Source organism: Microcaecilia unicolor, chromosome 13 (genome assembly GCF_901765095.1).
Source record: "Microcaecilia unicolor chromosome 13, aMicUni1.1, whole genome shotgun sequence".
Lineage (NCBI taxonomy): Eukaryota > Metazoa > Chordata > Amphibia > Gymnophiona > Siphonopidae > Microcaecilia > Microcaecilia unicolor.
Window position 1 is genome coordinate 100040100 of NC_044043.1, and position 12714 is coordinate 100052813.

Below are 12714 nucleotides of genomic sequence, written 5' to 3' on the forward strand. Positions count from 1 at the left end.
CACTAACTCCCAGGACTCAAAGAGCAAACATAGTAACATAGTAGATGACGGCAGAAAAAGACCTGCACGGTCCATCCAGTCTGCCCACAAGATAACTCATAGGTGCTACTTTTTGTGTATACCCTACTTTGATTGTACCTGTGCTCTTCAGGGCACAGACCGTATAAGTCTGCCCACTATCCCCGCCTCCCGCCACCGGCTCTGCCACCCAATCTCGGCTAAGCTCCTTAGGATCCATTCCTTCTGAACAGATTCCTTTAGTTTATCCCACGCATGTTTGGAATTCGTTACTGTTTTCATTTCCACCACCTCCCATGGGAGGGCATTCCAAGCATCCACTACTCTCTCCGTGAAAAAATACTTCCTGACATTTTTCTTGAGTTTGCCCCCTTCAATCTCATTTCATGTCCTCGTCGTTCTACCACCTTCCCATCTCCGGAAAAGGTTCGTTTGCGAATTAATACCTTTCAAATATTGAACATCTGTATCATATCACCCCTGTTCTCTCCTTTCCTCCAGAGTATATATTTAGTTCAGCCAGTCTCTCCTCATACGTCTTGTAACGCAAATCCCATACCATTCTTGTAGCTTTTCTTTGCACCGCTTCAATTCTTTACATCCTTAACAAGATACGGCCTCCAAAACTGAACACAATACTCTAGGTGGGGCCTCACCAACCCAAAGAGCAAACAACCTGTGAAAAGGCAGCACTGTAAATATTGCACTGGACCCTAAAACACACCAGAACCCCATCTAGTGAGAAAACAGAACAGGACTGCAATAAGATCTGTACACAGAAATTACTTGCTAGCAGAATATCACACCTTGGCCACACGTGTAATACACAGACAGACCCATGACAAATATGAAACAAGGAACCACAGATCAGTAATAGAAATATGAAGGCAACTTCTGATAACCACCTTTTGGTGACTAAAATTATATTTTTTTAAAATCTTCTTTATCAGAGAAAAGAGATGTAAGTTTAACTGACATTTTGGAAAATTCAGAAGTTATAGATAGAGTTATATTATTAGTGACTTTGGTCTTTGATTTGGATAGGAACAGTGTTTTGAAATTGTATTTCCGATACATGGTTGATAGTTTTTTGGGTTCAAAATGCTATATTTCCTGACACATCAAGGGAATCGCAGACGGGGAGGTGTGAAGTCTTGGCTTTTAAGCCAGGAATCACTGCCCTAGGTGGGACCTTCCTAGCGCGATTCCCTTGTAAGTGTTTTATTTCCTTATTACTTATTTGTTTGAACCTAAGAAATTATAAGAGTTTGTGGAAACAGATGAAGAATCCTCTGCAGCAACTTCATCTGTTTCCACTGTACCGGCTGCAATAACCGATTAACCTTCCTCCCTCAGAAAATGTGAAGTGTAAGATTAACCATTTTGAGTTTTTCTTATTTTCTTTAAGATTGTTTTCCTGATCTTGGATCTTCCAATTGTGGACAATTATGTAAATACATATGTTGAGAGAAAATGTTTCCTTTTTATATTAATTTCTGTATTTCCTTACATTTATATGATAAATGTGAATGTAATTAAGTAAAATAAATAAAAAAATAAAAAAAAGAATATGAAGGCAAAACACGATGAACTTCAAGAAGTCAGACTCTGCATTTACAGTAATATTAGAGAAACAAAAAGGGAAATGCAAGATATGCACATTTCCCAAAGCCCAATAGATAACTTCAAAATACAATTTTTTTCCTACCTTTGTAAGCTGAGAATTTTATTTTTCCATTCAATTTGGTCCAAGTGTCTCCTTTGCTTTTCTCTGTTTTTCCTGTCCTTTCAGGGTCGCCTGTCCATTTGAATTTCTTCTCTCTGCATGTCTGTTATCCATCTTCTCTGTGTCCCTGTCTGTCCTGTCCAGCTCTCCTCTGTGTCTCTGTTCCGATCAGCAACCAGAGCTGGACATCAGAATGACAAAAGCCTAAACAAGCCCACTCAACCAGTATCACAAGACCAAAAAACGCACCATGTTTGAACAGGAAACCCAGCAAGCTGAAGTGATGGAGATCTGAACCCAGCACTGCTTTGACACCTGAGACCCAGGTTCTAATCTCACCACCACTTCTCACTTGTAGGTCAGGGAAAATAGGACAAGTCTCTTCTCTTGCCTGGACTGAAATATGGATTATAAATTCAGTAGAGAAAGTGCCTTCCAAGAATGAAATTCATCTTGATAGATGTTGTGCACATCAACAACGATCTGTAAATAATTCATAAATGAATGGAAGTAAAGTTCTTGAAGTAACTTGTTGGAATAAAGCGAAGGGCCGTGTTTAAATGTTTCTGGGTATTTCCTCTAGGGGCTGCAGCATTTTCTGGCGCTGTCACCCACTCACTTTCCACTGCCCTCCTGGTTTTTGAAGTCACGGGTCAGATTGCTCATATCTTGCCTGTCATCCTGGCAGTTCTGGTCGCTAATGCCATATCCCAGAAATTTCAGCCCTCCTTCTACGAAGGCACTATTATTGTCAAGAAGCTGCCGTACTTACCCCGGATCAGAAGCCGGCATATCGGGTGAGTTCCTCTCCTATGTTTTATGTTCTCCTTTCCAACCCCCCCCCCCCCCCCCCGTTGTGTTCTCATCCACTTACTTATCCTCGTGCTCATCCGTCTCCTCAGACTCTCACTCTCATTCCCATCACATCTTCATTCACTGACCCTCACCCATCATGTTCTCATTAACTGACTCCTCCATCTGCTCCCACTGACCCTCACTCCTCTCTCACTTACTTAAACTCTCGATTCCATCATGTGCTGAATCTCTTTCTCTCACCCACTCTGTGCTCTCTGATGGGCCGATGATCAGAAGCAAATGCAGGCGCTAGAGGCTGTTAGTGTCATACTACTGCTTGCTTTTGCTACCGTCCCATGAACAACACTTGTGGGCTCTGAATGCTACTAGCATGCAAATACATGCAAAACAGGGCTCTTAGCGCAAGTAGCAGGCAAATGCATGCTAAACCTATTCCCCCTAATGATCAGCAACCAGTGTGCCAAACATTGGCCCACTAACCTCGGCAAACCCTACGTCAGCTCAGAGCTGGCGTTAGGGTTTGCAGACCATTGGGGAGGATGGTGAGCCCTGTCCAGCATGCATTTGCATGCTAGCAGGTCCCCCCATTCCCCCCCCCCCCCCAATGCAGTAGCCCATGCACCCCCCTCTCCGCAGGAGCAAGAACCTCAACTCAACACCTCCCCAACGACATGGGGGCTGGACCCCCTCCAACACAGGTTCCCTTATTGGTGTGAAGCCCCACCCAGTGCGTCCCAGGATGCACTGGGCAGGGCTGGGCACTGCTATTTTCCAGGTGGCACCGATGGAAGAGGAGGGAGGCCACCTTTCTCCACCACTGAAGGTAGGGAGGTGGGGAAGGGCCTCTAAGACCACCAGGGGTGGGGTCGGGAGGGGATTGACTCATGGCCCTTTGGGCCACCAGGGCTCCATTCAAGGGAGGGGATGCGGGGGTGGGGGGGTAGGGGGGCTGGAGAGCCACTGGATCTCCAGCCCCCAGAACTTGTGTCGGGGGTGTCGCTTGACTCGGGGTGGGGGTACTGGGGGATCTGGTGGTCCCGTGGATCTCCAGCCCCTGTGTTTGACAGGTCTGGGTTTATGACAGCCTAGACCTGTCAAACAAGTGCGGGTGGATTGTGCCCGAGTGCATGCTCTGGCACAGTCCTGCCGTAATTTTACCCTATGATCAGAGTGAATAACGTGCTTGAATTTGCATGCTATTATCTCTGATAATAGGGGCGGTAAACTCCCGCGCTGTTTCAGCGCTATTTTTAGAGAGCTGTTTGGAACTGCACGAGGCTTTCAATCATCTGTCCATATATGTTCCGTTTAGTCACACACTCTCTTGCACTCTCTTGTGCATCTGTTCACTAATTCTCCTTTGCTCACATGCACCCCTCCCCCACAAGTCGCCATCACATGATCCCTACGGCACAGCTGATCCTTAGCTGTGAATAAGTTTCTTGGTGCTGTGAATGGGCCAGAGATCATTAGATAAGACCCAAAGGTTTTGGTGCAGGAAGGAATTTGATCATCCTACTGCAAATCTGACCAGTTCTTTAATGGGAATGAAAAGCAAGACTTGTGGATCAGAAAAGCATTGTCATGTTTCTGTACAATATCGGACTCTAACAGAGTCACCAACTCGACCAGTTCTGGTTTTAATCCCATTGAGTTCCTGGACTTTTAATTCTGCTTTCCCTAAGCTAGACCTGGTAGGCTAAATCCAGGAAAGGGTTATCCTGACAACAGGAACGAGACTTTTAACCATCTCTCTCCTCAGCTCCTACAAAGTGACCACTGAAGAGTTCATGAGAACTGACATCACGGTGGTGGCCAAGGATTCGAATTTCGAGGACGTTCTGAAGGTCATGACTTCTACTGAAGCATTGGAGTATCCAGTGGTAGAGAACACAGGTGATTTTATTTCAGAGTTAGGCTCCATTTCCACACTTCTTCCCCTGTTTCACTGATTCTGCTGTGATAAAACTGAAATGGAAAAGATAGGGAGATATGATTGACACAGTAGTGTACCAAGGAAGGGGCGGTGGGGGCGGTCCGCCCTGGGTGCAGGCAGCAAAGGGGTGCATGGCGCAGACGCACAGCTGTCGGCTTGGCTGGTCCCCTGCCCCCTGACATTACTTCCTGTTCTGGGGCAAGGGCCTAGCATAGGGTTACCATATGTCTGGATTTACCTGGACATGTCCCTCTTTTGAGGGAATCACTGATTCCTTCTGGTGGTCATCTGGTCGGTTGGGGCACTTTTTTGAGGCTTGGTCCTAAAAATAAATGGACCAAGTGAAGCTGGCCAAGTGCTCGTCAGAGCCGGCCTTCTTTTTTCCATTATCGGCTGAAGCCGGCCATCTCATAACCACGCCCCCGTCCCGCGTTCTGTACCCCGCCAAAACGCCCCCTTTAACTTTGGCCGGCCCTGCGATGGAAAGCAGTTGAAGCTGGCCAAAATTGGCTTTCGATTATACCGATTGGCTGGGTTTACGAGATGGCCGGCCATCTCCCGATTTGTGTCGGAAGTTGGCTGGCCTTCTCGTTCAAAGATAAGCAGGTTAGTGTATACCTGGGGCAATGGAGGGTTAAGTGACTTGCCCAGAGTCACAAGGAGCTGCAGTGGGAATCGAACCCAGTTCCCCTGGTTCTCAGGGACAGATAAGTCCTCATTTATGAGGAGAAGATGGCAGGCGGCAGGACCTGGAACTGGCAGTGAATCAGGCTTCTCTCTCTGCTTCTTTCTCTCTTCAGAATCGATGATACTTGTGGGCACCGTGAAGAGGTCAGAGCTAATCCGCTTCCTCCAGACTCATGACTCACAACAGCCAGAGGACAATCAGTCTCAGGCAGGTATTGGGAAACCTCAGTGCTGGAGGGGGGTGGGATATCAGAGTAAGGTGGGGATCTGAATATCTCTAGTGCTGGGGGGTATCAGAGTAAGACACATATCTCGATATCTGTAGTGCTGGGGGTATCACAGTAAGGTGGGTTTCAGGATATCCATAGTGCTGGGGAATATCAGAGTAAGGTGGGGATCTGGATATCTTTAGTGCTGGGGGGTATCAGAGCATATGAGCAAATCTCTCATATGCATATTCATTGTGGATATCCTGAAAACCAGACTGGCTAGGGTTCCCCCCAGAACAGGTTTGGGAATCAGTGGTCTAGAAAAAGCATTCACAGTAGCAAAACCATGCCCTGTCACATGGAAGTCTTGGGTTTCTGCCTGTGGATATGGTGATGCCATGGAGGCAGGGTTCGCAGCACATGGGGCTCAGTCATTCACACCTCAGTGGTACCTTGTGACCCAGCCTGGATTTTGGAGGGAGTCACTGTCAGGGACCATTATAAAGCCCAAGGGAGAATGGCATGATGCTGACCAGAATGGTTAATCGCAGGAGTTCTTATAAACGTACCGTACTGTCCACTGCTGCTAAGTGTCCTCTGCGTCTCTTTGTCTCTTGCAGAAACTTTTGGAAGGTAAACTTAGTGAAGGCTGCACCATAGAGCCAGTGACCTTGCAGCTGTCCATCTGGACCTCACTGCATCAGGTATTGCACTTCTGCTGACCCCGGCAGAGTCCGGTTCTGGAGATGAAGGGGAGGCAGGGGGCAGAGTAATATCAGTGTCAATCATTCCCAATTAGGAGCAGGTTCTTTCCTCCCATTCACAGATTTTTGGCGCTATTTGCCCGGATACTGCTGCTGAAGATTGGGTCAGAATGCACCAAGACGGTCCGAGGTGGAATCTGGGTGGAACCAGGAGTTACTCTGTTCGCTGTAATATTCAGTCCACTAATTGGATAATTGAGGCAGCAGAAAGGATGTCTTGCTTTATTGGGGTAGTATGCTGGTATTGGTCTGGGTATTGCTGGTGCCCAGCTAAAAGCCAGAGGTGCCAGTAGCCAGCTATAAAAAGCCAGCTGATTACCTAGGAAGTAGGGACACACCCCTGGGAACCCAGCCCTGCCTCTCCTCTTCTCCAGTAAATGCCCCATGACGGAGTAGGGGGTAGAGATTGGGTAAATGGTAGGGTGGTGTTGCTTTTCTGTGTGGTGCACTGTCTCCCATTCATTCCCCCCCCCCCCCTCCCCATATATTTCTGATCACCTCTTCCTTTCCCTCTCACTCTCCTTCCCTCACCTTGCAGGTCCTCATTTTTTTTCTGGGAGGACTGGGAACCCCACTAGCACTGCTGCATTCACCATCCCACTGTCCCTGTTGTACATGGACCTCTCCCCCCGCCCCCCCCCCCCCCCTGCCAAATCTTTGCTCTGGATTGATAGGCTGCAGGCTCATAGTCCATGCCTCATATCTGACACACAGGCTGTATCTTAGATATTCCTGGCACTGAAATTCCCATTTTTATTAAAGTGGATTGAACAGTCAGACTAGGGACAGGATCCCCAGTGCCGATGAACTTCAGTCCTGTCCTGCAGAGGGGGAATCAGAGTTGAAGCATCTAATGGATAGAAAACCAGGACTGACTGAGCTGCTGCCTACAGACATGGAGGCATATGGTAAAATCTATCAGTGACCCCCAATGCACCTCACTCCTGCCTTGAAGCACCCCATACACAGCTCAGCCAATGCACCTCACTCCTGCCCTGTGGCATCCCCTGCTATTCCCGGTACGGAGACACTATACACTTCTCCTAACTAACTGTGTGCATTATCCTATACAGTGGGCTCGCAATGTATGCAAATCGAGCTCATCCATATTCATTGTGGATATCCTGAACATCAGACCGGCTGGTTTGCAAATTTTTGCTGTATACCCTAGTATACAGTCTTCAGATTAAAAAGGGGTCACAGAATAGAAGCCTCCCGTCTTTTGTTTGCAGTAGGTTATGTCTGTCGTTTGTGCTCCTCTGCCCTCCTGGTACCCCAATGCTAATATCACAAGCGGTGGATCTGTCAAGAGAGGAACTGTGGGAGCTAGTGTGAAGGACAGAGAGGAAGCGGGGAAGATCCAGGTCACACAGTCCTCATTCACATCCGTAGAATAAACTCAGCACAGAGCAAAAGATGTAATATGTGGTTCCTGCTTCCTCCTGCAGGCACACAACCTCTTTGAGCTGCTGACCCTGCAGTACGCCTTTGTGACCTCCTCTGGAAGAATCGTGGGTTGTGTAACCAGGAACGAGGTACAGGGTGTGCTATGGGAGGCAGGGAGAGGGGAATCTCCAAGGGGTTTGGCCCAGTGGTGTAGCTTCGGGGGGCCATGGGGGCCTGGGCCCCCTCAAACTGGCTCCGGGGTACCCAACCTCCACCAGCTAAGGCGTTTGTCCCGTGCTGCTCTTACGTTGCTGGCACTCTGTCCTGTTTTTCAGCGCCGTGCACGCTCATTTTTAATGAAACTTAGCATGCTCGAAAGCAGGACACCAGGCAATGTAAGAGCAGCACGGGACAAACGCTTTAGCCAAGGTACCTTCCAGTGGGGTGGGGGAGCGGGAGCAGCAGCAGGGAGGCAGAAGTGGCAGTGGGGGGGGGGGGGGGGAGCAGCGGCGGCGGGCAAGCAGAAGCGGTGTCGGCGCCTGGGGGGGGGCAGAGGGCGGCGGGAGGGCGGCAGAAGGGAGGTGGCCCAAAATATGCCCCCCCACCTTGGGCTCTGGCCCCACTCCCGACAAAGTCTGGCTATGCTCCTGGCTTGGCCTCAGAGATGTTGCAAATATTTTTGGGCTCTGCCTTCAGAATTTGTCACTGTGTTTTCACACACAGCAATAAACATGCGCCTGAGCCAGCAAAGCAGATCAGCAAACCATGAGCGCAGAAAAGTAACACAAGAGAGTGCCAGCCGTGGTACGAGCTGGACCCAATACCCCTCCCTCCCCGTATGGTGCACAGGGGTTCTGCTCTCTGTTTCCACCGTTAGAAGTGGTGCAACAATATTGTGGTTTCTTACACGAGAGGCAGGGCAAGTTCTGCGAGACTCCGCAGGCCTGAAACCTCAGTTTTATTGCGTTATCTTCATGGCAGCAATGTTGGGGGAGAATGGAAGGAATGTTGGCGGTGGCATCACCTGATGTCGGAAGGGGGCAGAGCTTGATCTGAGTGTATTTTTTGGGGTGGTAATTCACCTCTTTATCATACTTGGAAGGTCAGGGTCGCTGTGACCCAGTTTAGAGCTGATGTTTTAAAATACAGATTTGTCCGATTACTTTGGTTTTTCTACATTTGAAGACAGCTGAAATCTGTAAATATTCACATCTCGATTTCAGCTTACTATCTGGCCTGGTTCAGGTCTGATTATCCTGATTCGGGTTAGGCTAGGGATAGGGGATTAGGGTAGGATGGGAGGCTTGGGGTCAATATTAGAGCTGGGATTTGTAGCTAGTGGGTCACCAGGGGAGTGGCCGCTCCCCCAAACGGACTGGTGCCGGTGCCATCAGCAGTCCGTTCTCCGCTCCTCCCACACCCTCAACGTGGCTACACTACTGGGATGGTGGCAGGGTTAGGACAGAACTAGGTTTACAGTTATGGTCAATGTTAGGGTTGGGATGGAGTTGTTGTTAGGGTTATTTCAATTGAATGGAGTAGAGGAGAACTGAGCTCCAGGGGAAGTGGGTTCAGTTCCCACTGTGGCGCCTTGTAATCCTGGGCAAGTCACTTAACCCTCTGTTGCCCTAGGTACAAAAACTTAGATTGTGAGCCCTCTAGGGACAGAGAAAGTACCTGCATGTAATGTGTACAGCACTGCATACATGTTACAGAAATGTGTAGTTGTAATTTATTCCACTTGATCCCCCAGAGTTCTGAGCAGATTACAACAATTTGAAAACATAAAATTACAAAGTAAAGAACTAAACACAATACATAAAATACAATATAGTAAATAAAAATAGTTCTAAAGATATCTAAATAGTACAAATACTCAAATCAAACCAATATGTTTGTTTGTTTATTATTAGGATTTATAAATCTTATTGTAAAATCAATAATAATAAAATTAGGATAGGTTTAGGGAAAAGACTTGTGGTTAGTGTTAAGATGGAGATAAAGTCAGGGTTAGGATAGAGTTGTTAGTCTTAAGATAAGGATAAGGTTAGGGTTAGGATTAGGCTAGATTTGTATTTAGGGTTAAGATGGGGATAGGGTTAGGGTTAGGCTAGAATTGTGGTTAGGGTTAAGTTATGGATAAGGTCAGGGTTTGGTTAGGGTTAAGTTATGGATTGGGTCAAGGTTGGGACAAATTTGTGCTTAGGGTTAAGATGGGGATAGAGTCAGGTTTAGGATAGAGTTGTGGTTAGGGTTAAGATATGATTAAGGTTAGGATAGTATTGTGGTTAGGTTTTTGGGGATAAGGTTAGGGTTTAAGATGGTTCTAGGTTCACAGACTGACCCAGGCTGAGGGGTGGAGGTTTGAGTTTTAGACAATGAAGCCATTAATCTGGAGTTTTCTTTTCTTTTTTAGCTTAAAACGGCAATTGAAGATCTGGCAAATCCCAGAAATCCAAAGTGAAAGGGTGGTGTCTGAGCAACCCTCCTCCCCCCCCCCCCCCCCCCCCCCCCCCAGTTTGTACAGCTCACAATCTTCTGGAGCAGCTGTGCCTGTTTCGGGGTCCCAACCATAGTGCGAGAGAGGTCCCCCCTGACACACCAAAAGCCCCTAAAGCCAGAGTCAGCGAAGATACTGCTGAGCCCAAATGTGCGCTGATCCGATCTGGAGGAACCCTGCACACCCCAATCAAGAGAAGCCATATTAAGATGTATTCTTTTTTGTTCTGCTTTCTTGTAAGTCTGGCTCTGAAATGAACATATAAATTTAAAAAATGTTCCATCTCTCAGCTGTGTTGATAATTTTGCAGTAGAACATTTCAGGGATTGGAGAGCAGACAGAAGAGGACCCAGCCTGGCCAAGTTTCGGGTATTTCCTTCATTAGGGGTCACCAAAGTCTTCTAATCACAATCAAAAGGTGTTCAATAAATCAACTCTTTATACTGTGTTACTGGTTGCACAATGATGGCATTCAGTTTTGCTTTTGAAGGTCATTGTGAACAGTGGTGTGGATCACATAAGCTTATTGTCATGAGATGACTTTTCATGCCTATTTTGTGCTGTCAATGTGACATTAAGCTGGGTTGGTTGCCCTGGTGGCTCAGTGGGGCTGGGGACTGTGTGCATGGGGAGAGGGAGGGGTCACAGTCCTTGATAACGAGTGACACCTAACAACTGGATTTAGAGCCCGTGATGTAGGGTTCTGGAGGAGCTCTGGTTCCCGGCTTTTGGACCCTTCTGCTGCAATGAACTGGCTAGAGACCGTGGAGGGACAGTGGATCTATTCAGACAGAGGGAAAATCTCCCAGTAACTCTGAGTGAAGGTTCTTGGTGCCAGGACCCTCGAGATGGTTAAGATCAGAGGATTTACCAAGCCCAAAGAACTCCAGAACAAATGACCTGAACCCTGGGCTCTGCTGTCTCTTTATTTTCCTTTCAGGTGAGTATGTGGCCTTTTGTTCCACCTTGCTCAAGGGAAGTTGGACAGGGTTTTTCAGGTGCAACCCATGTGCTTTCCTTACAGTCTAGGTTACCTTATTCGTATGTGTCCCTTGTACGGAGACTTCCAGCACCCTACTTTGAATGGTACCAGGGGGGCTTATCCAGTGCTACTTCCCTGGCCTTTATTTCAGAATCTGTCTGCGGTTCACATGATCTGACCGACAACTTGCCAGAAGTGGCCTTTGACGTACAATAATATCCTGTTCCCAATGATTTGTTAAACATTCTGCAATATGGTATGAAATGACCACCTGCTTTTAGCCACCTTGTCAGATGCTCCATAACATTTTAGAGCAGACACGGCAGCAAACATTTACAATGCACACGGTCTGAAGATGTTCATATAACAGGTTATTTTTGAAATCTATATGTCAGAACAATAAAGCTGTAGTTTTCTCCGTCCTCACTTATCCGGAAGCACCAAAAAAAGAATGGTGAAAGCTTCCTAGAAAGAGGCAGATCTGATAAGCTGAATCACAGCACTGCTTCTGTCTGATATCTCCTGGGACTGGACTCCAAGGCCACCCAGCTAGACCCTTACTCATCAGGAAACCCTTGCATGGATCTCCCAAATCTCAGAATCAGTTTAGTTCTGTACGATGGCGCTGCGCCCTTAGAAAATTCTGCTGGCTTTGCATCCACCGTGTCATCGAGCTCCATCTTTTAAGGTACTGGGCAATTTCACAGAAAGGGGGGTGGATGCCCGTGGGAGGGTTGTGAACACAAAAACGGTGACAGAATTCAAGAATGTGTGGGATAAACACACAGGATCACTATAGAAGGGGGAAAGGGAATGGGACTTGATATACTGCCTTTCTGAGGTTTTTGCAACTACATTCAAAGCGGTTTACATATATTCAGGTACTTATTTTGTACCAGGGGCAATGGAGGGTTAAGTGACTTGCCCAGAGTCACAAGGAGCTGCAGTGGGAATCGAACCCAGTTCTCCAGAGAACTGAAAAACAGCCAAACACAATCCAAAGGGTTGTGTGAAATGAGTAAAGTGGGAAATACCCTCAGAAACCAAGGCTCCTGCCAAGGTCTGGTCAACGAGACACTATTATCTATAAAAGACTTTGTGCCCGTGACTAGTTTCTTTCATGGGGTAAATGTTCCCTGCTTCACTCATACAAAATTGCCCATAGTAGAGCACAAATTTTAAGAGTAACTGAATAACAAAAAAGTATTCAAGCTACAGCATAGCATGCATCAACTTAGCTTAATAAATGATGACTTGACAACCCCACAATTCAACTGTTGTTTTTCAACGGGGCCTGATTCGTTTCACCCATAACAGGGCTTCATCAGGAACCACTCAGTTGGATCATACTGTCAGGGGTATCGGTCTCAAGCTGACTAAACTTCTCTTACAACCGACGGGGACTTGTAGACTTGCTTTTCTTAGGGAATACCATTGGGAAATCAAAACTACAAGAAGCATGGTTATGTTCTGAAGAGCCTTGATTCTGCTCCGTGTGTCACAGAGATCAGGTCCCTAAGGCTTTTGCTAAAGCAAGTGCTACACAGACTGGAGTTGCACAGATCTGATTTAATGTTTTTAATTATTTCCAGGACAAAACACATTTGGAAAACATGGCATTGGCTAAAAAATCCTGTGAACTGTTACACAATGCTTCACTGAGTACAGGTTTTATCATATCATGACAGAA

General features: G+C 47.0%; 1 protein-coding gene across 1 annotated transcript in view; it reads left to right on the forward strand.

The window, feature by feature from the left end:
• LOC115482432 (chloride channel protein ClC-Kb-like) overlaps positions 1–10041 on the forward strand; it is a 15954-nt gene extending 5913 nt beyond the window's left edge. The window contains exons 2-7 of the mRNA XM_030222178.1: positions 2328–2541; positions 4323–4456; positions 5297–5391; positions 6013–6096; positions 7605–7691; positions 9959–10041. Coding sequence (XP_030078038.1) covers positions 2328–2541; positions 4323–4456; positions 5297–5391; positions 6013–6096; positions 7605–7691; positions 9959–10006 — 662 coding nt within the window. The 3' untranslated portion in view covers positions 10007–10041. The remainder of the gene's footprint in view (positions 1–2327; positions 2542–4322; positions 4457–5296; positions 5392–6012; positions 6097–7604; positions 7692–9958) is intronic.
• The last annotated feature ends 2673 nt before the right edge of the window (positions 10042–12714 follow it).